The sequence below is a fragment of the Carettochelys insculpta genome, chromosome 29, assembly GCF_033958435.1.
Source record: "Carettochelys insculpta isolate YL-2023 chromosome 29, ASM3395843v1, whole genome shotgun sequence".
Taxonomy (NCBI): domain Eukaryota; kingdom Metazoa; phylum Chordata; order Testudines; family Carettochelyidae; genus Carettochelys; species Carettochelys insculpta.
This window is the reverse complement of record NC_134165.1, coordinates 13,013,848-13,040,241: the sequence shown is the minus strand read 5'-3', so window position 1 is coordinate 13,040,241 and position 26,394 is coordinate 13,013,848. Positions and strand designations below refer to the sequence as shown.

At 48.7% G+C, this 26,394-nt stretch overlaps 1 protein-coding gene across 2 annotated transcripts in view; it reads right to left on the bottom strand.

The window, feature by feature from the left end:
- The window catches only part of BIN2 (bridging integrator 2), a 29,227-nt gene extending 5,593 nt beyond the window's left edge, over positions 1 to 23,634 (bottom strand). The window contains exons 1-11 of one of the 2 annotated variants that reach the window (XM_074979830.1): positions 23,557 to 23,634; positions 16,785 to 16,865; positions 14,563 to 14,617; positions 12,957 to 13,051; positions 10,955 to 11,062; positions 9,899 to 9,984; positions 8,216 to 8,291; positions 6,562 to 6,644; positions 4,606 to 4,608; positions 2,346 to 3,363; positions 485 to 559 (exon numbers count right to left, since the gene is read on the bottom strand). In XM_074979830.1, the coding sequence (XP_074835931.1) occupies positions 485 to 559; positions 2,346 to 3,363; positions 4,606 to 4,608; positions 6,562 to 6,644; positions 8,216 to 8,291; positions 9,899 to 9,984; positions 10,955 to 11,062; positions 12,957 to 13,051; positions 14,563 to 14,617; positions 16,785 to 16,865; positions 23,557 to 23,634 (1,758 nt within the window). Of the gene's footprint in view, positions 1 to 484; positions 560 to 2,345; positions 3,364 to 4,605; positions 4,609 to 6,561; positions 6,645 to 8,215; positions 8,292 to 9,898; positions 9,985 to 10,954; positions 11,063 to 11,845; positions 11,942 to 12,956; positions 13,052 to 14,562; positions 14,618 to 16,784; positions 16,866 to 23,556 lie in introns of those variants that run through there. The other variant, XM_074979831.1, reaches the window with a different exon arrangement.
- Between the last annotated feature and the right edge of the window lie 2,760 nt (positions 23,635 to 26,394).

Genomic DNA, 26,394 nt, shown 5'->3' with positions numbered 1-26,394 from the left:
TTAAAGCAGCACCCAAAGTCCCCAACTCAATTAGAACCCTGCTGTGTTAGGTGCTGTACGTATCCATGGTAAGAAATAGCTCAGGAAGTCTAAATGCTCCATGAGATCTAAAGAAATAAGACACAGGATGGGAAGGGAAGAGGCAAGATACAACTTGCTTAAGGTCACACATCACGTCCATGAATACCCACCCCAAGCAAGGTGGGAGGGGTGCCTGGCTCTCCACCACAGAAGGGTTGGGGGCCAAGTGTAGAAGGGGGTGGGGCTAGAGGTAGTCAGCTGTATCCCCTTCCTCTGAGCCACCCACGGAGCAGCACACAGCACTCTGCAGTGTTTCATAGGGACCCGGAACTTCGTCTGTGGTGGTGGCCGGAGCTCTGGGGACAATTGTCCTCTTTCCCCCACCCGCTCGGGAGGCCTGGTCCTAGTCACTAGACCAGCTCTGCTCAGCCTCACGTCACTGCCAGTAACTGGTGTTTCTTACCTTGAAGAGGAAGCCCAGAGGCAGTTCATGCTGGTGGTTGCTTGTTTTGTCCTCTGGGGTGAAGCCAAACATAATCTGCAATCAGAAAGACATTTTATGGGGCCAGTTACTCTTCTTTGCTCATGCATGGAGCTACTCCTTCAGCTGGCCCTTGTGGGCTGCTGGCAGGGTTCCCTGTACGCTGGTGGCTTAGCATTGCACTCAGCACGGCGCAGAACGAAACCTGAAGCACTGATAACACTACGTAGTGTTATGTAGCCTGTAGCTGCGACTGTTCCTGACCTTCCGCAGTTCTGTGGGTTTCAAGTCAGGGAGCTGTGTTAGGCGCTAAAAGAACTGAAATTTCCCCTCCTGTGGCAGTCTAAACCATAAAGAACAAGAACTGATGTTCCTTCTGTGTCTTAGCTGAAACTGGATTTTTTCCCGACACACCTTAACATCTATACAGACAGAGCTGCCCAGAACCGCCACCGGCCTCAGGGCAAGGCGGGAGGGAAGCCTGGCCCCGCCCCTTCTAGAAGAGGAGGGGCCAGTGGTAGAAGGGGAGGAGCTTAGGGCATTTGGCCCTCAGTGCAGCTGGGACTGCATGCAGCTGGAGCTGTGCTACCCCAGCAATTCAAAGGGATTTGGAACTCTTGCCACAGCTGGTGGTGACTGCAGCTCCAGGTCCCCTCGAAAGGTCAGGCCTAGGGGGCTACTGCCCTATTTGCCTGCCCCGTTGGCAGGCCTCAAACAGGAAACAGTCGTTTTCAGCAAATGTGTTCCTAATCATTCTGGATTTAAAAAAAGAGCAAACCGCATCATGGAGAGGGTGCTCTATTGGAAGATCAGGCCCTTGTGGCTGCCAGCTGGGAACTGTCGTCGTCCCACACTGCCGCGCAAGCTGTAGAGGAGGGATAGGGAATAATTTTGAATGGGAGGGGATGCCCGTTCCAAGATTTTGGAAAGTGGTTAAGGGCCACACTTTCCTATGGAGGAGTTATGGAGTCTGGGAGGGAGGTTGGGTGCAGGGGAGGATTTTTCACCTGGGGAAGAGGTTCAGAAGGGGGTTGTGACCAGAGACAGGAGCTGGGGTGCAGGGTGACAGGTGCAGCCTCTGGCTGGGAGGTGCTTATCAGAGGTGGCTCCTGGCCAGCAGCCCTGCAGGACTCTCAGACAGGCTCCATGGCCACTGTGCCCCCTCATGTTGCTCAAAGTGCTGCTAGGGCAATCGCGTGCAGCGAGGCGGGTCTTTGTGCGCTATCCCCGCCCCCAGCACAATCCTCACTGCTCCCGTTGGTCAGAAATCAGTCAAAAGGAACTGCAAGGGCGGTGCTTGCAGGCATGAGCTGCAGCCAGCAGCACCATTCTATTAGTGGCGCACATCCACACATGCCGCAGTGCACATAAAATTTATTATGCGCACAGGTGGGAACAATTACAGAGACCACTGCCAGGGAGCCCACCTGAGGGTCCCACCAGGCCACAAGATATTAGCAGCCCAGAGGATTGTGGCAGGCCAGATCTGGCCCACAGGCCATATTTTGCTCACCCCTGCTGCAGAGGAACCTCGAAGCTGAGAAACTTGCTATGTATTTTGCCACATGTATGCGCTTGTCACCTGCCAAGGACTGTGTCTATTGCTTACACAGGTCACTGGTCCTGATTCAGCCCCTGGTTGTCAGGAACGTTTCTAGCAAGGATGCCTAAAGCATATCTCCTCTTTGAGTACTAGCACTACATCGACTACTCCTCCAATAACCCCCCATTCATCTCCTGAATGCACCTGCTTGCTGGTTACTCCCATTTTACAGCCAATACATGCAATGCCTGTGCTTCAGCAGCCCAACCTTCATGTCACATTCTTCCTCTTGCCTCTTACCTGCGTTTCAGTCCCCTTTGGGGAAATGTCTAATTCTTCCAGGCTCCCCTCACTGTCATGGTCCTCTTCAGCCTCTCTGCTTAGCTGGCAAAGGCCCTGCTCCATCTCCCTTTGCTGCTGCTTCTGGTCATTGGCCACTTCTGCTTTGGGTGGACTGGAGCTGTGGGTGCCGGCTGGGTCTTGATGGGCTGGAATGGGAGAGGGAGAAGCTTCACTGGGAAGCTCCATGGCATTTTCAGGGCAAACTAAAACCTCACCGAGGGGCACTAGGTTCCCTGGGTGACTTGATTCTTCTCGGGAAGCTGGGGGTCGAGTGTCTTCTGAGGGCATGGTCTCCTCTTTCACACCAGGTGAAGGGGCTGTTTGTAGAGATGGGATTTCATTGCCTGCTTGGGGTACAGAGCATTCGTTTTCCCCCTGGAGATCGCTAGGGTCAGTCTCAAGGCTTTCAGGAGCCAGGGCCTGCGTTGATGCCCCATCAGAGGGCAGAGGAGATGCTTTGGCTTTGCTCACAGCTTCAGCTATGGCTGCGGATAGAATCTTTGCAGCTGTAGCCGCTGCCACGTCTTCAACTCCCCGATGCAACTTCTCTGTAGCTCTGCTGGGTTCCTCCAGGGTCCCAGGCTGGTTTTCATCTTGGAGTTCACTGGTGCCGGATGACACCGACTCCTCATCTGCTGTGGATAGTGATTTTCTCTGGTCGGGTGTCGAGGCAGCGGGAGAGGGCGGCATCTGGTCCTCGATTTCACCGGCACCAGAGGGGACAGACTCTGCTGACATGGACTCCCTCTTGTCGGGTGTTGAAACAGCAGCAGCAGATGTTGGCTGCTCATCCTGGATTTCGCTGCTCCTGGAGGAAGCAGCCTCTCCCTCTGCCGCTGAAATAGATTCTCTCTTGTTGCCAGCTGAATTGTCAGAGAGCATTGCAGGGGTCCCATCTGCGGCATTTTCTGGTGATGTGAAAACCATGGGAGGAGGACTGTGCACCGGGGGGGAGATGATGAGCGAGCGTCTGTTGCTGCGTTAGGGAAGACAGAGCTTTTACTTAGAGAGGATGGTTTTTCTGTGGCACATTAGCTGTGTAACCACTGAAAGGTGGACTTGAACCTGGACTCTCTGGAGCTTAGCGCAGGAGCCTCTGCTGTTTGAGCTAAAAGCCACCTGGCTCTGAGCTAACACTGTAGAGGAGTCTCATGCTTTCTCTGTAGGTGCCATTATATGGGATAGTGAACCACACCTTGGTGTGTGGTTTACACCTGCATCAACTCCAGGATGCTACGTCTTAGGTTTACCACCCGCCAAATATGTGAGATAAGGAAATAGGAAGGAAGATCAGTGTGGATAGTATTGAACTAGAAAATGTAGAGAAGTTCACATATCTGGGGAGCAACATAACGTACGATCTAGACTGCAAGAAGGAAATAGCGACTAGAATAGCAAAAGCAAGAGCGAGTTTGAAGGCGATGGATAAGATCTGGAAAAGCAAAGCGATTAGCTTAGGAACAAAGCTGAGCACCTTGAAAAAGTGTGTATTCAGCAGCTTGTGGTACGGATGTGAGACACGGGTGATAAGAAAGATTCGTAGAGAAGAATATTGGCATTCGAAAGGAGTTGTTATAGGAAGATTCTGAGAATAGGATGGATGCAGAAGGTCACCGGTGAGGAATTATATAGGAAGATACAGCCGAAAGAGAACCTGCTGCAGAAGGTTATAAAACGGAAGCTACAACTATTTGGGCATATTTGCAGAACGGACGACGAACGAAAAATCAAGACCTAGTATTCAGCATAATGGAGGGTTCGAACAGGAGAGGCCGACCTCACAGAGAATGGATAGATGATATGGTAGATTGGTGCAGAGCTAGTCTACAGAAACTAAGCCACTCTGCAGTGGATAGGGAAAGATGGAAGGAAATAGTGAGAGAGGCATCAGACGCCAATGGGCGCTGAGCCCAGGGTTGTTGTTGATAATGACATACGTGCAACCCCAGAGACACTGCGAACACTGACAAGGGAGAGTGAAGTCTGCTCTACAGCCTTAGCTGAGAGGCAGCTGGCTTTTAACTCTGGTGACAAAGGCTCACACGTCAAGTTCCAGAGGTCCCAAGTTCAAACCTGCCTGGAGGTAATTACCCATGTATATCACCCTGAGAGCACAACTCCAAGCAGAGAGAGCGCAGCAACCAAAAGTCTCCTAGGTCATTGGTTCCCAGCCTTTTCAGGAACTTGCTTCAAAGAGACCAACAATACCACCAGGCACCTGCTTTTTTCAGTGGAGTTGATTGCTTTGCTGCCTGAGCCTCAGCTGGCATGGGGTCATCAGTTTCCCCCTGCAGGGGGCTCTGCAAAGAGCCCTGGGGAAGGGAAATTGATGACATTTCACGGCATGCTTGGACAGTTCTCACAGCACACTGGTTGGAAACCCCTGTCCTAGATCCCCAGACAACTTTAATCCCTGTCCTATGACTGCCAGCTTGGCCTTCACAACTAAAGAATCATAGACCCATAGCATCCTAGGGCTGGAAGATACCTCAGGAGGTCATTGATTCCAGCCCCCTGCCCAAAGGAGGGCCAAGAATTTGCTGCTTGAACCTAAAGGACTCACTCCCCTAGCTTTGCATGGCAACAGACAGTCTCTCTGAGCTGGACCCAGGGTAGGAATGGGAGGTCTAGGTCACACACAAAGCATTGGGATACACAGACTGAAATTGGTGAGAGTTTCCCCTACTCTGAGGCTGGATTTTAAGTACTCTAAGTTTCACTGATGTAGTGAGGGGCCCAGTGAGATTTTTCTTCACCTCCCAGTGATAATAGTATAAAAATGCAGACTACAAACCCATATGTTGCCCAAAGCTGACCACTCGGGAGTTGCAGCCAAGGGATGGCTTAGCAAGGGGCTCCCAGGAGGCAGTGGCAGAGACGCAGGTTAAGATCTGAATAACAGTGACCAACAATTCTGAGATGCCAGCATTTCAGTTGTGCTTATGGGCTGTGATTTGCAGGGGCTGAGCACTCAGCACTGTTTGAAAACTAGGACCCAGGAAGAAACTTTGGCCAAGATTTCCTGGAGTTGAGGCAGTTGCCAAACTCACTAGTCAGATTTGAAAATCTCAGGCAGTTGCTCTTTGTTCCAACCTTACATTCATGTCATCGCTTTGTGGTGGGCTGCCTTTTATTTATAGTCATTTAAGAAATGGGAAACCTCAGAGAATCAAGGTTTGAAGGCACAAGACAACTTTCTCAACAACTCCTAAGGCCTGATCTACCTTACAAACTTAGGTTGACAGACTCTGCCTAATACTATATGCATCTACATTGCCAGGCTTCCTCTGCCAACTCAACTCATCTGTAATGTTGACTTAATTACTCCACTTCAGTGAGAAGCGTAACATTTATTGGGATATTGATGGGTTGAGAGAAAGGCAGAGTTGTTGCATTAGGGATATAGATGCTCAAGCTCCATCGAAAGTCAATGGGATGTAGAAGCCTGACTCACTGAGGTCAATCCTGTACATGGGGGATGGACGGAGGCAAAAGGTGCAAACACCCCACCCCCCCACATGTCCCATTTCCCTTCCTCCCTGCTGCACTGTGCAGGGGGGAGTCAGCAGAGCATGGGGGGCGGGAATGCAAGGCACCCTGGGAGCTGTAGTTCCATGGCCAGCTCCCTGCCTAGAGAACTGGCCCTGGAGCGGGGAAGGGACTACACTTCCCATCCTGCCCTTGGCTTCTAGCTAAAGGAAACTAAATATGAACCTGTCTTAGACACTGCAGTGAACTTATGAAGAAAAGTTTGCTGTTACTTAAAATCTAATTTGTTCCTACCTTTATATATAGTCCTAACTGAAAACTCTGAAGAGGAACAGAGGAATATTTTGGAATATTGTTTTTCACTTAAGATATTAGAACAAGATTCCAGAAGGTAATTTCTATAAAACCTTTCTGGCTGTATACGGTTTGTACCAAAGTTTTGACTCATTTTTCATTAACCTGTCTTACACACGCTCATCGCATGACTATTTTAGACTCCTTTATATTTAAAAAAATTGTGGTCCACATTTACAAAAAAAACAAACAAACCATCCCTCCTGCCAATGGCAATTCCTGCTCATGGGCATCTTAGGTACTTTTGGAAATATTATGTGAGCTAACACACCCAGAACGCTCACCCAGCCCATCTCCTTCCTTTTACCGTGAGAACTGGAAAGCCGTTTACCTTGATACCCCTTTGATGATAAAGACTTTGCTGGAGTGCTGCTTTTCCAGCTTCCTCATAACGTCGTATAAATCGTGGTTCAGCTGAAAACAATGGGAGAGAAGCAAACATCAGAAACCACAGGGAAAGGATACTTTTCTCTAATCGGGGAGAATTAGTTCACATGGCTTTTTTTTCCCAGCTTTATGCTTCTGCCTTCTGCTCACCCGCTGTCTGAACAGCAGCCTTTCATGAGAACAGGGGTCAGCAACCTTTCCAAGGCGGAGGGCCGAAATTTGACCTTTTGACCCTGTCGTGATCATGAGGGTTAGCCAGCAGCCTGGGAGTAAAAGGGTTAACCTCCTTAGCCAGGTGGGGTTGGCCTATAGGAGTGTAGGTAAGAATTGAACTTTTTGGCTCCTCTCTTTTTCTGTCCTCTGTTGCTTCTTCTCTTTTCCAGCCAAGAGGGCGACAGACACAGAATCTCCCCCTCCAAGAGCAGGCCCTCCAATCTTCTGTGAGTAGGGTAAAGTTGGGATAAGTCCATTAGGCTTTATTGTTTTATGGTTTGGGAAGTGGGATCTGATGTCTGTGCACTTTTTAGAAATGTTCTTTTACTCTCTCTGTAACTAAGTTCTAGGCCCATGGTGGAGACTCCCCACGTGTTTTACTTTGTGACTCTTCCATCTAGTCATGAGACTTGCAACATGAATATTGTTGTAATAATAAAAATTCTCTCTTTTTCTTTTTATTAACCTGCTATTGGCTAATGTTTGTGTCCTGGTTTTTTACTTTTGGGGCTGAGATTTCCTGAGTAGTCGCTCCCTGGTTCCCTTATTATTACTTGGGTGGTGGCAGTGAATTTTATCCCCAAAATCTAAGGGTTTTAGGATTTTGCGGGGGGAAGTTTATACCAAAACCTGATAGATTGGAGGTGCTTTTGCTGGCCTCCATTTCTGCATTTGTCTTGCTAGAGTGGGGACAGAGCCATGACAGACCCCTATATATGGTCTGAGTGCCAATGATGCTTTTTAAAGTCACTAACAGTTCTCCTTGCAACAGCTTCGTTTATAAGTAAAGGAAGATGCAGAGCTTCACCGTTGAGGTGGTGGCGGTTGGTAGCATTAGCTGGTCTTTTGTTAATCCACAACCCACGTGGCTTTGAGCAAGATCCTGGCTGCATGGTGGAGGGGGTGGGGCTGAGCTCCCACCTCACGTGCTGACCCCTGCTCTAGAACATGGACTATTTAAGACCAGTGTTTTTCAACCTTTTTTGACACGGGTTGAACCTCTCAAATCTGGCACCCTCAGGACCTGAGTGGAATAAATTTTGTTATGTGCAACAGGGGATGTGTGGATGGGCACCAACAACAGAAACACATGCTACCCGCTGTGGACGCTCAGTTAATTATCTGGGTGGCACCCAACTCTTTCTTGGGTGGCTGCCCAAGTGCTCAGCTTGCTGGGAACATGGACTAGGACCAGAGGTGGGTGACCACAGAGCCAGCAGGTGTTTTTTTAACCTTCCTGACTGTCCTCTAAGCGGCAGCCCTGGATGACTATTGCTAGTGGTGAAATGAATAGATTTTAAAGGAACTGCGACTCCCCCGTTACTAGGAAAACATCCCTTCTGTGCATCATGTAACAGGCTTTTATTTTAAGAGCCGTCTCTCACCTTACTCATCTCCTTGTAAAAGATGTCTCTTAAATTGGAAATATTCTGGAAGATCGTCACGTAGCAGGCGATTCGACTGTCCAGAAACAAATGAAAAAACAAATTGTGTGTCGTGCTATGCGATGAAAGTAACGGGGGGGAGAAATGCTTATGCCAAACAGTAGATAAGATCTTAATGAAGACATTACTGGGGCCTTGTTTACACGGCAGCAGGCTGTCGACTTCAGTTACACAGCTTGCCCTGTGTGAACAACGTAGCTGAAGGTTTTTAACTTACATCAGATTAACATTTTTTGTAGACCGGTTACTCTGCTTTTCTGAATCTCCCAGTAAGAACTTCAGACTTGAAAGAGTTTCGGTTTATAGAATCACAGGGTTGGAAGAGACCTCAGGAGGTCATCACATCCAACCCTCTGCTCACATTAGGACCAATCCCACCTAATTCATCCCAGCCAGGGTTTTGTCAAACCGGGACTTGAAAACCTCTAGGGATAGAGATTCCACCACCTCTCTCGGTAACACATTCCAGTGCTTCACCACTCTCCTGGTGCAAGAGTTTTCCCTAATATCCAACCCAGACCTCCTCCACTGCAGCTTGAGACCCTTGCTCCTCATTCTGTCACCTGTCACCACTGAGAACAACCTCTCTCCATCCTCTTTGTAATCCCGCCTCAGGTAGCTGAAGGCTGCTATCAACTCCCCCACATCACTCTTTTCTTCTGTACATCAAATAAGCCTAAATCCCTCAACCTCTCCTCATCAGTCATGTGTTCCAGCCCCCAATCCTGTCTGTAGCCCTGTGCTGGGCTCTCTCCAATGTGTCCAGATCCTTTATGTAATGGAGGGCCCAGAACTGGACATTGTATTTCAGATGTGGCCTCACCAGTGTCAAAGAAAGGGAATAATCACTTCCCCAGATCTGCTGGCAATGCTCCTCCTAATGCAGCCCAACAGGCCATGAGCCTTCTTGGCTACAAAGTCACATTGTCCAGTTTCTCATCCCCTGAAATGCCCAGGTCCTTTTCTGCCGAAGTCCTGCTTAGCCAGTTGGTCCCCAATCTGTAACAGCGTTTGGGATTCTTAAGTCCTAAGTGCAGGACTCTGCCGTTCTCCTTGGTGGACGTCATCAGACTTCTCTTGTCCCAATCCTCCAATTTGTCTAGGTCCCACTGGACTCGATCCCTGCCCTCTAGCACATTTGCCTTTCCTCCTAGTTTAGTGTTGTCTGCAAACCTGCTGAGGGTGCAATCCATCCCCTCATCCAGGCCATTAATGAAGATGTGGAACAAAACCGGTCCCAGGTCTGACCCTTGGGGGACTCGTTATAGTACAGATCAAAGATTAATTCACACTTTCCTCCAATCTAGGTACGAAAATGAAACCCTACGACCTATCAGGCAAAAATACCAGTTGGGTATATGGTGGATAAAGGAGTTCATTTTCCAGCCAGGTTCCTCTGCCGTTCTGCATCCCTTCTATGACCTCTCTCTGCTGTAGCGCAGGGCAGAGGCAGGATGAATTTTACTCATGAATTAAGACTAAAAAGCTCTCTGTTGTGCTATGGAAACAAACATTTTGGCTCCCCAGAGCCCTCCAGTTTGCATGTGAGTTCTCCTAGATTTAACCAGCCTTTCAACCAGGGTGATTTTCTGGCTGGTTTAGTGAGCTGGAATGTGATGTTACCTGTTATAAAGAACTGGCAGCTCCTCTCGAAGTTCTTTGTTAAGATCCTCAAACACAGCCTGTGCTTTGTAGAACTCCTCTTCAGCCTGCGTGATGGAAGGGGACAACAACCTTCAGATGCAGCCTCACGAAGGAGGGGTGAACAGAACAGATTAGCCGAGCCGATCTCCGAACTTGGAGCTACAAGCATCTCTGCATGCAGGCACGGCAAATGTTCTGAGTAAACTGGAAGGCATTTGGGCACCTAGACCGAATCCCCAGTCTCAGAGACTGGTAATTGCCCTGCTGTAAGGTGCTCAGTTGGGATTCAATGCAGCATTCAGCACTGAAGGAGCAAAAACCCTGGCCAGAAAGAGTTGCATGTGGAATTGTAACCGCTCACAGGTGGACTTGAACCTAGGAGCTCAATGCAGGAGCCTCTACAGTTTGAGCCAAGTGTCAGCTGGCCCTCAGTTAAGGCTGCGGAGGGGCATTCATTGTTTCTCTAAGTGGTCTAGGTGCCACTCCATGGGACAGCAAGCCACACCCCTAGATGTGTGGGTTAAGTATTTCCCCTAGCTCAGGGACCACAGCCCCAGCTTCAGACACCCAGTTTTAATCCCAGATGAGCCACGCTTGTAACGGCCCACAGGCAGACTTTAACCTGGGAAGCTCAGTGAAGGAAGGAGTCGAGGACACACCAGCTCAGTTTGAGCTAAAAGCCAGCTGTCTCTCAGGCTGGAGAGGAGACTCATTTTTTCCCCACTCTGTAGGTGATCTAGGTGCACTACACGGAACTGCAAACTACACCACCGTACGTGGGGTAAAGAATGACACCCATTACGAAACCTAGTTATCTGCCCGCCCTAGGCAGTCACATAATGAACCTTTTCCACATGTGTAACTGCAGGCAGAATTATTTGTACTGCAATTTAGTGCAGATGCAAAATTGTTCCAGTAAACGTACTGTCGGGCCAGGTGAGGACCAACCACAAACCAGGGCTGATCAGGGCCTGCTGGAGGTGAAACACTGAGCAGCTCCTTGGTTTTTTTTTTTCCTGCAGGAGCAGCCTTTACCTTTGCAATCTTAGCTTCATCTTTCTTCTTGGCATTCTGCAGAGCCTCCAGGTGGTGCCGCGCACTGTCGTAATCCACCAGCTTCCGTCCCCGCTTCCCGATTCGCTCCTGGTGAGACACCCAGTGCGTGGAAAGCGAGTTAGCTCAAGAGGAGAGGGCATGCCACAAGACCCTTACCAGAGTTATACCTGCCGGTTCCGTACCTGAGAATCTATGTGCAGCCCCATTCCAGGGTGTTTAACCATATAGCTGGGCACACCATCCAATCATGCCCTACCACGAACACCTGGCTGCATCATGACCCCAATAGCTTGTGCATAGCACACGGTGCATTGGCCCTGTTCTGGTGCGGTGTGCTCAGTAAGGGTATGTCTACACAGCAGCCTTATTCTGAAACAGTTTATTTCGAAATAACGCTGCTGTGCACAAAAATGCGTTTCAAAATAGTACTTCGCTATTGCAAAATAGAGTATTTACAAACATAGAACCTGTTTTGAAACTAAACCATCGGATGCACTATGGCTTATTTCAAAATAGGCTCCGTTCCCTGTCTAATGGCCCCTGTTTCAAAATAGGCGCTGTTCCTCATGCAATGAGGGTTACCAATTTTGAAATAAGTCAACTGCTACTGCGAATTTATTTCGAGCTAGCGATTGCATTGGATAGATGCTAGCGGAGTTATTTAGAAAAAAAGGCTGTTATTTCATAATAACTTTGCTTCGTAGATCTACCCTGAGCTTTGCCATATCTCTGCTCTGGGCCCATATCCCATGCTGCAGTCCAGTAATCCTTTGCTTACTGTAAACTTACACAAAGCCTCCGACTTTGCTTTGTAATAGGGTTGAGGTGCAGCTTTCTGAAAATACAGCGTATGTTTCCATAGGCCGGTACCTTAATTTCACTGAACTGAGCTATGTAGTTCTCCATGGTTCTCACTGCCTGGTCAGCTAGTTTATCCTCGTAGTCTTCCCAGAGAAGATCATTGCTCTGGAAATAAACACACATGGGACATTTGAAGTGCTGGTGTGTCCCTAGACTCTCTCCTCAGCCTGCACCTCTGCATGGGATTCTCTAGACCTATAAGGGTCCAGACAGCTCAGCATTTCGGAGGGGCTATGCTGGGATTGTTCAGGCCCTTTGCTTGCCACAGGTTGAGAGACCCTGGGTAAGTCTAGCAGCATCTTTATTCTTCAGGGTTACATGTGAGAGGAACTACACCCACTGCTCCTCTGCTCAGCTCCCAGCACATCAGGATTCAGTGCGGCTTTGGGGGGGCCTTGTCTAATTATAATAATTTAAATCATTTTGTAAATTATCACCACCATCCCTGCCTCCAGCCACATGCAGCTACCTGAGGGAATGCCTAGAACAAAGTGAAAGTTCCCTATTATTTCTTGTCTAGATCTCTTAGGTATTCATATGACCCCTGTTAATATTTGAGCATCTCGAGCTTTTTAATGTGTTTTTTTCCACTGACGACCACCTGGGAGGTAGAGCAGAGCTATTATGCCCATTTTACAGATAGGTAACTAGGGGGCAAGTCTATACTAGACCTGAAACTTGATCCTAGATACACAATTTCAGCTAAGATAATTGCATATTGAATTGCAAATTGAATTGACTTATCTACAACTGACTTATTTGGCTGTCCTCACTGAGGGAAATTGGTGGGATAAACCCTCCCATCAACCTCCCTTACTCCTCATGATAACGAGGAGTACAGGGGTTGCCTGTTGAGTCCTGATAGTCCGATTTCACGTTCATATCCAGAAGATCTATCTTGACTTGTTTGATCTCCCAGTAAGTGTAAATGTACAAAGAGGCGAAGCAACTTGTCTACGGTCAGACAAGAAGTTGGTGGCAGAGCTAGGAGTTGAACTCCGGGTCTCCCAAAATCCAGGCTAGTGCTTTAACGGGATGATCCTTCTTCATGCTCCACCCTTCAATGAAGAGTTTCTAATGAACGTTTCTTGCCCAAGGGAGATTTCAGCTCATCTCTCACCTCTGCAATGGCTTTCAGGTCCCCGTGCCCATCCCATTCCACACTGTAGATTTCTTGCAGCGTTTCCGCCAATTTCTTAGAGCTTTCGTGCATCACTGGAAGAGACAATCTGGCATGTGGCAAAGCGAATGCTGTCCCAGAGTCTTTAGTACCCCTTAAGCCAATGCCTCTCCTGCATGGCCATAATGGAGGTTTAGTGCTACTGCTGGTCTCCCCCCCCCCACATGAAGCCTCCACCCTTGGCCACTAGGTGTACACGCGCCTGGTAGTAATAAGACCCTGGAATTAACAAAAGTCAGCAGGAGACTACAGCACCTACAGAGACTAAAACCCTAGGTGACTGTGGTCGGATAGCAAGTTTGGGGTTAAAGGGGACAGCTGCTCAAAGGGATCCAGGAACGTCTTCTCTAATCTCTGACAGAGGCTCTTGCAGCGGGTGGGTAAGAGGGATCTGCAAGGACTAAAGCCATTTCTGAGCCTTGCCAGGCCTCCCAGGAAACTGAGATGCACAATGGCCCACTGAAAAGAAAGATGTGCTGCTGCATTATCCCTTAGGAAGGCTTAGGAAAGGCCGGTGCCAAGCCCCTCCCATGCTAAGGCAATTACAAGTACAGGCTGAAACTCTCTAATCCAGAACTCTCTCCTCCGCCCTCATCTGTAGCCTGGCATGATTGCAGTTAGTCGGACAGCCATATATCATGGGTGGGGCCAAGTTTCCTGCAGTCCCATAAAGGTTTTCAGCCACCAGTCCAGGCTCTGTGTTCCGTGCTGTTATTTAGCTGTAATTTGCCCCTTAACGTCTTCTAAGAGCCCAGTCAGCAGTGGAAGTGTTGGTAATGCTGCTAGACAATATTGACTTCCCATGAGATGGCAATTTCTCTCGTCCGGCACCGGTCAAGTCCCAAGGGTGCTGGATTAGAGAGGTTCAACTTGCAGTGGAATTAGAACCCTGGAGACCTGGGTTCTACTGCCAGTTCAGTCTAGCCTCTCTGTGCCTCAGTTTCCCATTTATAAAATGGAGATGGTAGCTGCTAGCATCCTACCTCATAGAGGAACTGGGATGATACAGTGTGTTCAGATAGTGAAGCCATCAAAAACTGAACTGCCAGGGACCAGGTAAGAACTTAAAGATCTGTCATCCCTCTCTTACAGAGAGGGTCAATGACACGAAGCAACTGTCCAAGGCCACCGAGTGAACTATGTTGGGATGAAAATCCAACAGTGGCTAGGCTCTTAGTCCTGGTTTGGAGTGCTCAGAATGATACAAATGATACACCCAGGATTGCCAACTCTTGCGGTTTTCATCTCAAGTTTTGAGGTATTTGATATTTTCCCTAAAGCCCCAGCTCCGGGAGTCATGTGATTAGGTGAAACTCTCAGCCGTCATTTAAAAAAATAGACGTCATGGTTGCAGAGAAAGGTTCGAAAGTGTAATCTGAGTGTGAAGCTCAAGCTTCAGAAGGCAAAGAAACAGAACCCAATTTTCACGATTTTTTGGGGCAAATTTTGTGATTTTTCAAGGCTCGAGCTTGGCCATGTGATCAGTGATGTGTCAGGGAACACAGCAGCAAAAGCTAAGCTAGAAGAAGTAAGTGGGGTTTCAAACCTTTTACAGCACTGAGGAAAGCCTTGAGATCCTTGTAGAGTTTGTGGCCTTCAATCTGAAAAGTAAAGAAGAGAAACAGCTAGCGCTTGCATCAGCAGCTGGCGTTGGACCCTCATCTTCTACCACAAATAGCAAAAACGAGAAGTCCTCTGGCACCTTATCGACTAACAGTTGCATCTGACGAAGTGGGTCTCTGCCCATGAAAGCTTGTGCTCCAATAAATCTGTTAGTCTATAAGGTGCTACAGGACTTCTCGTTGTTTTTGTGGATACAGATTAAACATGTTACAAATGGCAAGAGGCAGAATTTATTGCATCAGTCACAAAGACACAGGCAAATGCAGCAAAGAGTATTAGCGGCTGAAAGAAGCCCCGTGAAGGATCAAAGGTGGAGATGGCCGGGAATTTTTTGTCAAAACAATTTTTCTTACAAAAAATGCTGTTACCATAGAGTTCTGACATGTCAATTTCAACAACATTTCATTGAGGGGAAAAAAGCCTTCAAAACAAAGCATTTGGAAGAGGTCAGGTGATGCTTCACCCCCATTCAACATTTCCAATGAAAAGTTTTAAACCGGTTGTAATGGGAAGGAAATGTTTCAATAGCAGTGGAATAAACCAGTCCAAGGCTCCTGGTGTGAGTGTTTTGAAACTGTTGCTTCATGGGCAAATTTTGAAATATTCTGTTTTCGTTCCATTTCAGGCAGGAAAAAAAAAATTCGGAATTACTCCATTTGTCACAAAATGGAAAATCCAGCTTCTGCCGTGTTATAATCATGGACTCATAGAATTGTAGAAGTGGAAGCGACCTTGACAGGTCATCTGGTCCAGTCCCCTGCACTCAAGGCAGGACTAAGGGCTTGTCTCTTCAACATGGTGGATCCATGCTGTCATGATCGATCCACTGGTAATCAATTTACCATGTCTGCTTAGACATCATAAATCAGCTTCCAAGTGCTCGCCCTTTGACTCTGGTACCGGGGTCAACGGGAGAGTATCAGCTGCTGACCTTACTGTGTGGAAGACACTGTGGAAAATAGCTCTAAATACATCAAGCTCAGATATGCTGCTCGCATAGCTGGAATTGCATATATTAAATCGATGTGGGAGGGGAAGTACTGTAGACCAGGCCTTGGTATTATCCTGACAGATATTTGTCTAACCTGATCTTAATCTCCAAAAAATGGAGATTGCACAACCTCCCTCCTAAGCCTGTTATTCCAGCGCTTACCCACTTTGACAGTTAAAAAGATTTTCCTTATATCCAACCTAAACCTCACTTGCTGCAATTTAAGCCCATTGCTTCCTGTCCTATCATGAAAGGTAAAAGAGAACAATTTTTCTCCCATTTCCTTATAATGAAGTGTCTTCAGATAGTGGTGGTGGGAGAAACCAAGTAGGTGGGATAAGATACACCTTGAGGGTGAGTTAGAGCTGGACCACAAGGTTTAGCTTATTTAGTTTGCAGAAGAGAAGAGTGATTTAATAGCAGCCTTCAACTTCCTGAAGGGTGGGGTTCTAAAGAGGATAGAGAGAGGTTGTTCTCAGTAGTGATGTATTGCAGAACAAGGAGAATCAAGTTACAGTGGGGGAGATCTAGGCTGGATATTAGGAAATCTATTTCATTAGGAGGGTGGTGAAGCTCTGGAATAGGTTACCTAGAGAGGTGGTGGAATCTCCATGCCTAGAGGAGAAGTCCAGGCTTGACAAAGTCCTTAACTGGGATGATGTAGTTGGGTTTGGCTCTGCTTTGGACAGGGGGCTGGACTCGATGGCCTCCTGAAATATGACGCAACTTGAGACCATTTCTACTTGTTCTGCCATCCGTCACTACAGAAAACAGCCTCTTTCCCTCCTTTCCTGACCCGCTTCAGGAATTTGAAGGCTGCTATCAAATTGCCCCTCACCCTTCTGTTCTGCAAACTAAATAAGCCCAAATCCCTCAGCCGCTCCTCGTTGGTCATGTGCTCCAGCCCCCTAATCATTTTGTTTGCCCTCCGCCGGACCATCTCCATTGCACGTCCTTTTTGTAATGGGGTGGGTGCAGAACTGGACACAATACTCCAGATGTGGCCTCATCGGTGCCCTCCCCTCCATATCTCAGATGGTCTCCCCATGTCCTTCACCCCTCCCATGTTTTGGAAGATCTCTCTGCTCTTTGCTCCCACATTTATCCCAGGAGGCTGGCTTCCCTCCCCGTTGCTCCCTATACTCAGACCCAACCTGTTGCTGCTGGAAATTGTAAGCGCTTTGCTCAAACTGCTCATCTTTGGTTTCTACTGTCTTTCCCAGTTTCTGCAGGACCTGGGGATAGAAAAAGAGGCAAAGTTACACAAACAAACAAACAAAAAAAAAACCCACAACACTTCTTGGTAAAAATTCTGAATAAATCACAAGTTCAAGCTCCCTCATCCAGCATTCTCTCTTGTCCTGCAGGACGATGGATGTGTTAGACCAGAGAGCAGCTGTGGGACTTCAGCCAGATGGGGTGGATTCTGGTAGCCCTGTGGGGCCCCTCCTCCAGGCAGCCAGCTTGACCTCTCCTTGTCCGGCAAATCCGCTCCTCCAGGAGCATTCTGGTCTCGAGGGTGCCGGACGAGGGAGGTACAAGCTGTATAAAGCACGCTATGAAGTTCTCATTTAATTTGCCCACGCTGATGAGCTGCAGAACTTAGCCCAATGGGGCTTTGACCTCAGATGGAAAATCTAGGTCTGCTGTAGTGCAACCACAACAATTACTACCCATTAGAAAGTCATTTCCTTGTCATGTCTCATTCTGTGCGCATCACCTGGCGGCCGAGGCATCTAAGCGCTACTAATTGTATTAATAATTTGCAAGTGTTTCTCCTTTTCATTAGAACATTGGAAATGACTTTCCTCTTGGGGAAATTTCACCAAGAATAGAGACGGAAAAGATCAATGGGTGTTCATCTGTGAAGGAAAAACAAGCTGCTTTGTGGCAAAAGCTTAAACTAGCTGCAAGCGCGAGCCATGCCAGGAAGACGACGTGGAGGGGAACAGCAAAATCTCCACCCTCCTCTCTCTGCGTGCTCCAAAACAAATGGAGCCCATTCCCCCTGTGGTCCTCTGTGCCCTTAGTGGTGGCTGAGACGGACCAAGAAGGTGAGGAGGGTTGCAGCAGCCTCAGCTGCTTGCATAGCTCAGACAGTGCAGACCAGCGTTCCCTCTAATTTCTTCCATCCTGGGGTGGCATAAATTTTGTTATGTGCACCCAGGCATATGCAGATGTGCAGCACCCGTACAAACACATACCACCCACTGTAGGTGGCGTTGGGCGCTCGGCTAATGAGACGGGCAGAACGTGAATCTCTCCTGGGCAGCCGCCCACATGCTCAGCTGGCAGGGAACACTGGTGGCGACTCAGGCTCCTAGAACCCTTGTTTCAGCTCAGCTAGCAACAGCCCACCCAGATGCATGATGGAGTGGGTGGCCTGGAGAGACTCTGAGCTGGTTTGAGGCTCAGAAAATGTTGCCTCAGCCAGAGGGCGTGTGTAATACAGTGGGGCTGACAGCTACTGAGGGCCCTGGGGCAAGGTAGGAGGGGGCCCCGGGGTAACTGCCCCTTTTGTCCCCCCATCAGCACCCCTGCCACCTTGCTTCCAGGCCTGTGGTAGCTGTCAGCCCTGCTGTGCATTACACAGTCCCTCTGGCCGAGGGCCCATTTCCAGCACTGTCCGTCATTTCTGCCAGCTCAGTTCTCTCATTAAAGCGTTAGCAGGTGGGTGAATCCTCAGCCAACATGTGCTGTAACTACTGAAATCACTAGTCCAGCTGTATGCTATGAAGAGAAAACAGGTCATCTCGAGTCTCAGCCAGCTCGCTTCTCTCCACTTCAACCTGGGTCTGTCAGTCAGGCAGCCAGAGAACCCATGCGCCCCTGAGCTCCTCTGGCATTTTCTACCATTACACACAGAATGCTTCACCGCCCCCACCAGTGAAAAAGGCTCAACCCAGAAGTGGAAAAAGTACCTAAAATGTTACTTGAGGAAAAGTGCAGCTGCTCTGGGGGGAATGTAATTAAGTACAAGCCACCAGTGTCCCTCTGGAAAACTACCTGAGTAAAAAAGTACATGCATGTGTGCACACATCGCCTCTTGATTGTACTCAAGTACCCAGAAGCCTAAGCAGCTGCACTTTTACTCAAGTAACTTTTGGGGTACTTTTTCCACTTCTGGTTCAACCGGACAAAGAACAAAGTTCTGGGAGCTTAAAACCCAAGGATCTTGAAACACAGAATATGGGAACAGCCAGGCCTGTAGAAGTTGGGTGATTTCTTTACCAACCAGAGGTAGGTGGGTGTCAGATTTCTAGGCCAGAAGGGACCACTGGGATTATCAAGTCTGACCCCTTAGACCAGGGATGGGTAAAAATGTTTGATAGTGGGCCATGCCAAGAATTTGGTAAGTAGTGAAGGGCTGCACTTTTCAGTTATATTAACGGAGGAGGTGTGGGCTGGGGGAGTGGGAGGGTTGGGTGCAGAAGGGAGTTCAGAGTAATATATGGTGGGGGGTGTAAGTGGGACCATGGGCTCTGGGAGGGAGTTTGGGTGAAGAAAGGGGTTCCTGACCAGAGGCTGGGGATTGGGATGCAGGGTCCAGGAGGGACTTGTGACCTGGGGCAGGGATGCAGGAGTTTAGGTTATGACCTAGGGCAGGAGGGGACTGTGACCTGGGGTCAATGGAGGATGCAAGATTGTGCTGTGGGGCAGGGGCAGCGTGTGAAGCAGAAGCGCATGGCCCCTGGCTCCCGCTGCAGCATTGCTCAGAGAAGCACCCGGCCCTGCAGCTGACCTGCTCTGAGTGGCATGTAGGGGTGGGGCATGCAGAGAACCTGCCTAAAGTTTTTGCTGGGCCATGGGCTGGATCTGGTGGCTTGGCAGGCCCTATTTTGCCTGCTCCTGCCCTCGAAATGTACAGCTTACATGCAAACTGCCCCAGAAGAATTTCTTTGGAGCCAGAGCCTCTTTTCTGCAAAATACATCCAATCTCGACTGAAAACTTGCCAGCAATGGAGTATCCACCATGACCTTGGTCCTAACCGTTAATTATCTTCACTGTTAAAAAAATTACACCTTCTTTCCAGCCTGACTTTGCTTAGCTTCCAGCCACTGGATTGTTTCTTACCCCTTTCTCTGCTAGACTGAAGGTCCCAGTATCAAATATTTCTTCCCCAAAGTCTCATCCGGTTTCCCACGAAAACGACGAAGGGACCACATTTAGCTAGTCTCTTTCCGCAGGATCTGCACATCTTATTCAGAGTCTAGCTGGCCCTGGATGTTTTGTGCAAAGTGTCGAAATTCTATCCAGGTTACTGAATTACATGTAATTTCTACAACAGAGGAGAGCTCCACCCAACAAGCACAGAAATAATTCAACAACCTGCAAGACCTGAGCACTGCAACATTTTCAGCATATTAATTCTCAGCACCTGAGTTCCCTCTAATGTTTACCATCCCTGGGGCAGAATACATTTGGTTATGTGCACTGAGGCATGTGCACCACCAATAGAAACACACACTCCTGGCTGTGGGCGTGCTGCCAATCAGCTGAGCAGCATCTGAATCTCTCCTGGGTGGCTGCCCAAGAGCTCAGCTTGCAGTGAACACTGGTCAGTGCCCCTAAGAGCAATCCTCTTATCCCCCTTTTGCTGATGAGGGATTAAAGAGACAGAGATGCTAAGGGGCTTGACAAAGTCACACAGGAAGTCTGTGGCAGAGCCATCGAGTAGGGAATCAATTTCGAGGGAAGGTCAAACAATAATTTAGTCGCCAGGCGTTCCAAAAGCTCACCAAGCCTCTCCACCCTCGTCTCTCTTTGTGTAGATAACTATGAAAATTGGGGTTTTCATTTGGTAAGCACCCCACCCCTTTCTGGTGTACTCAGAAGTTTCTTGCCTGCTCTGTGGTCTAACAAGAGCAAATGCCTTATTGCATTTTCACACATCTGAATTCTGGAGTGGGAGAGCCAAGGCCCTGTGTACACCACTGACAAAGAGCAGCTCGGCCTGCAAAGAGGCACAAAGAGAAGTCCAGCCGACAAGGCGATTTGCAGGATGGGGAATCAGAAACGGCGCTGCCCCAAAATAGCTTTGCAGACTTCTAGATGCGTCCATGTGCATGCATGCAGATTCAGTACTAGGAGCTGGCTGCAGATGGGTGTCACTGACAGCCTGGGAGACGGGGGCCTGCTATCAAACTGAACAAAGTGTGCACAAGTTTCTCCACCCAGCCTCTTGTTCTTTGCACGTCTCTGCTGCAGTCAGAGATGTCCCAGCAGCACATCCACATACAGGTTGAACCTCTTTAGTCCATCACCCTTGGGACCTGACCACTGCCAGGTGAGAGAATTTGCTGAACCACAGGAGGTCAGTATTGTCTAGTAGCATTACCAACACTTCCACTGCTCTTAGAAGACATTAGCTACGTCTACATGTGAATGCTACATTGAAATAGCTTATTTCGATGTAGTGACATCAAAATAAGCTATTTCGATGAATAACGTCTACACGTCCTCCAGGGCTGGTGCTGTCAATGTTGGGCAGCACTACATCGAAGTAGGCGCTGCAGGGAAGCGTCTACACACCAAAGCGGCCCACATCGAAATAAGGGTGCCAGGAACAGCTGCGGACTGGGTCACAGGGTGGACTCAACAGCCAGCCGCTCCCTTAAAGGGCCCCTCCCAGACACACTTGCACTAAACAGCACAAGATCCACAGAGCCGACAACTGGTTGCAGACCCTGTGCCTGCAGCATGGATCCCCAGCTGCAACAGCAGCAGCCAGAAGCCCTGGGCTAAGGGCTGCTGCACACGGTGACCATAGAGCCCCGCAGGGGCTGGAGAGAGTGTCTCTCAACCCCTCAGCTGATGGCCGCCATGGCGGACCCTGCTATTTCGATGTTGCGGGACGCGGATCGGCTACACGTGCCCCACTTCGACGTTCAACGTCGAAGTAGGGCTCTATTCCCATCTCCTCATGAGGATAGCGACTTCGACGTCTTGCCGCCTTACGTCGATGTCAACTTCGAAATAGCGCTCGCCACATGTAGACGTGGCGGGCGCTATTTCGAAGTTGGTGCCGCTACTTCGAAGTAGCCAGCACGTGTAGACGCGGCTATTAAGGGGTAAATTAGAGCTAACTAGCAGCACAGAACAATGACAGCGAGGAGTGGCAGCTGGAAACAAATTTTATGGGACGACAGGAAGCTTGGCCACATCCATGGTAAGTGAACATCAGGGTGACTAAAATAATGGCGGACCATGGATGTTGCTGGGCCACAGATTGCTGGACTAGAGAGGTTCAACTGTACCAATACTAGCTTTGCTCTTGTAAACTTGGGTACCAGTAGCAGCGAAACTGCAGTCACGTGGGTTAGGGATAGGTCTCTAAGGAGGTATCTAAGATCCTGGGTGGGCTTGTACAACCTGGCTTCATTGCTGTTGGCACCCGAACGAGCTAGGGCAAACCTTGCTTGGGTATGTCTGCATATGCTTCAGTGAACACAAGATCAGCTGTACTGGGTCAGACCTTCTAGCCCAATATTCTGTCTGTGGACCTTGGCCAATGCCAGGTGCTTCAGCAGGAATGAACAGAACAGTTAATCATCTAGTTCCCATCCCACCCCTGGTTCCCCATTTCCAGCTTCTGATAAACAGTGGCTAGGGATACCGTCTCTGCTCAGCCTGACTACTAGCCATCGATGGACCCATCCTCTATGAATTCACCCCCTAGTGCTTTTTTTCCTACCTTGCAATATTCCTGGCCTTTATGACCTCCTCTGGCAAAGAGTTCCACAGGTGGACTGTGTGAAGTGTGAAGAAATTCCTCCTTTTGTTTTAAACCAGATGCCTATTAGCACCTCCATTCGAATGGAAGGATAATTCACCTAAGGTGCATGCAGTTTTTGCTCCCTACTGGCACTAACAGCTGGGAAAACCCTTCTATGGGACCAGTGGGCCCCAGTCAATGAGAGTCAGACACTATAGAAAGATGGAGACCCGTTAGGGCTGATCTCATGAGAGCATTGGGCAGGATGACGCTCAATATAGCTAATCAGCACTAAGTCATCATTTCTAGTGCTGTAGCACCTGGGACAAGCCACTAACAGGCCAGAGTCCCAGATCGCTGAGCTCCACAGCAGTGTATTGAAAGACACTGGAAGGTAGCTGGACCCCTAAACAATATCCACACAGACTATCACCAGCCAAACTTCTCTCAGCCTCAGGGGGGAATTCAACACCAGGGACACGGAGGTGACAGATTCATGTCATTAACTCCAAGCTGTGGTGGAAGAGAGATTTGGAGTTAAGTTCCCCTGGCTAGGGCGGCTGAGTAAATCTGAAGTCAGAGCGAAACAGGCAACAACCCCTGTGCCTTTGGAGAGGTGGTGCTTAAAAAGGAAGAAATACCCAGGCGAGAGGAACCAGCCAAAACTAGCTCTATTTCTACCCACTTCCTGTGCCCAGCCCCCATCACTTCCTGATACAGTTCATAAGGAGTTTAAACATTTTGGGTGACAAGTTGACTTTTTGGGGCGTGTTTGGAGGGTAACAACACAACACAAAACTCCTCAGAGACGGGTCAAACCAGGTTCCCCATAGCAACAGTAGGCAGAACCTGTTGAACATTAGAACAGTTACAGGATTAATTCTCATCCTTCCATATTATTTTTTTAAAGAAGCATTCCAACCACCAGAGACGCAAGCTCACTGGGTATAGGTCATCATCGTTCGTACCATCAAAGCTGCTGTCCCGGACTCATATTTCATAATATCCATGAATTACAAATGCCATCATGATTGCAAAAGTTCTGGGGACGAGAGAAACACATAGGCTAGGACTCTGAAGATGCCTCCCACCCACTTGCCACATTGCACAGGCCTTCAGCTCCCTAAGAAGCTGAAGCACTGAAAGGGAATGGTAAATTCGGAGCACGCCTTGCCCAGGGACAATGGAGGAAGAAATGAATGAAGCGTACCTTCTCCTGGGCGCGGCTGAATCGCTTTTGGACCTGCTTTGCAAACTGCCCAGCTCCTCCTGTCTTGCCCTCTGCCATGGCTGCAGTTCACGGTGCAATTGCTGTTTTCAGCATAAACTTGTGGTTTTAAAGTTCTCTGGGGGAGGAAGTAGAAAGTCAGTCAGCTGTCACCATGCTCTGCATCCGCTGAACAATCAGATCAGGGAGTGTTTCATTACCACCCTGAATGCTGAGCAGCTGCAGTTTACTCTGCCCAAGGACCGAAGGTTCTCTACTGGGCCTTCAGTATAGGAACAGATGTGGATGCATTGGACCGGGTCCCAGCAGAGAGTAACAAAAATGATTAGTAACAGCAACGAAGGGTCCTGTGGCACCTTATAGACTAACAGAAAAGTTTTGAGCAGGGTGCTCTGGCTTATTTATACCTGGCCCTGCAGATTTCCAAGACCAGCATCTGGTGAAGTGAGTCTGTGCTCACGAAAGCTCATGCTCAAAACTTTTCTGTTAGTCTATAAGATGCCACAGGACCCTTCGTTGCTGTTAAGGATCCAGACTAATATGGCTAACCCTCCAATACTTGACAAAAATGATTAGGGGGCTGGAGCACATGACTTACCAGGAGAGGCTGAGGAATTTGGGCTTATTTAGCTTGCAGAAGAGAAGAGTGAAAGGCAATTTTATAGCAGCCTTCAACTTCCTGAAGGGCGGTTCAAAAGGGGATGGAGGGAGGCTGTTCTCGGTAGTGAGAGATGGCAGAACAAGGACCAGTCTAGATTGGATATTAGGAAAAACTATTTCCCCACGAGGGTGGTGAAGCACTGGAATGGGTTACCTGGGGAGGTGGTGGAATCTCCATCCCAACAGGTTTTTGAGTCCCGGCTTGACCGAGTCCTGGCTGGGATGATTTAGCTGGGGTTGATCCTGCTTTGGGCAGGGGGCTGGACTCGAAGACCTCCTGAGGTCTCTTCCAGGTTTAGGATTCTATGATTAGATTTGGGTGGCATTTAAATTAAAGACTATAACATGTTACCCCCTGAACGAAATTGTTTATATTAGATGTACGGTAGGGCTGGGAAGTCGGGGAGAAAGACTTTATTAAAGGAAAGAACAGTGGAGGCCTAAGGTGAGAGGCCACTTGCAAATATTCTTGAAGTTTTACTGTTCCCATCCTCTATTGAATCCTGCCTCAATCTTGTATATTTCAAAGCTAAGTGGGTTGTATCATCAGAATTGCTCATCTGAATCTTGGTTTTACCTCTGACAGGTCACATCTTCTATAGCTGTAGCTTGGCATCACTCCCTTGTGGTTAGGTTAAGTCAGAGCAGGTGAGAATCCAACCTTGTATGTGTAGGAATTTGACCCTTGAGAAGATTAATTTTCTGAAAATACTTCTCTAGCTGTGCTACTGTAATGCCTGGGAGCCACGGACACGGGTCCCTCTATTTTTTTCCATCCATAGGTGGAATAAATTTTGCCTCATGGACCAAGGCATGTGCAGCTATGTACCATCCAGAGGAACACATGCTGCTTACTGTGGGTGGTGGTGCATGCTCTGCTAATCAGCTGGGTGGCACCTGAATCCCCCCGGGCAGCTGCCCAAGTGCTGTGCTTACAGGGAACACTGGTCACGGACCTAGAGGTTCTACACAATGAAAACAAAATCAGTCTCTGCCCCAAAGAGTCTGCAGTTGAAGTACTCTTCCCCCATTTTCTTCCCACATCCCAGCACCCCACCTCACTTTTCAACTGCCGTTGCAGCGTGAACCGTCCACAGCAACGCTCAGAAAGCTCTTGTGAGTGGCGGCTTCTAACTCAGAATCCGTCCCTTGGCGTGCATAGCTTAGTCTCCTCCTGCGCGCATTTCCTTGAACTTGTGTCTGTTCCACCTCCTGCTGCATTGTCCAACTGCCAGGTTTTAAATAGCAACACAGGGAAGTGCAAGTCAGAGCAGGCCGATGGCCCATCAAGGCTACCAGCAGCATTCCCTTTTCCATTCACGTGCAGAATAATTTTACTTGCACTGAGGCATGTTTGCATAGGCACCCCCAGTAGGAATAAACCACCTAGCTGTGGGCACTGTGCTAATCTACTGGGCAGCATGTGCATCTCCCCCAAGAGGCCACACAAGTGAAACAACTTCACTAGGTACCCCTGCCACATGCTTCAGCGTTTGGTGCTAGAACATTCATAAATGGGCAGCTATGGAGTAATCTGCCCAGGGAAGAGGATCCTTCCTAACCCAACACCACTATTGGCTAACTGATGCCCTGAAGCATGTGGGTTTATGTCGTATATTCCAGCCCATTGGATGTAATAAGTGGTATTTACTTCACCCAGGTCTAACAGCATCCTCTAAGCTCTAATGCAGTTCATCTCATCCATCGGTTGCAGAGCCTCGCCTCCTCGAGCTCCTTTCCACCCTGCCCCTGATTGGTGCTCCTGCCAGTGAGGAAGCCAGGGCTAGATCCCAGGTGCCTTGGGTTCTCATCCAGGGTTCTTTGAGGTAACTGGGAATTGAGCCCTTTCCCAAAGTGACAGGATCTGGTGAAGTGAGTCTTTGCTCACGCAAGCTCATGCTCAAAACTTTTCTGTTAGTCTGTAAGGTGCCACAGGACCTTTCGTTGCTGTTACAGATCCAGACTAACATGGCTACCCTGCCGATACTTGATTCCACGTTATAAGGAAACAACACACAAGACTGGGCTTATATTACAGGGAGTTAGGCAGGAAGGAGTCCCACTGTGAGATTCTTTGATGCTCACCTCCCTATTATCTGAATAGAGAAAAATGAGGAAATCTGGTGAATTTACTGGCTCAGTTCATGCACTGGAGGAAGT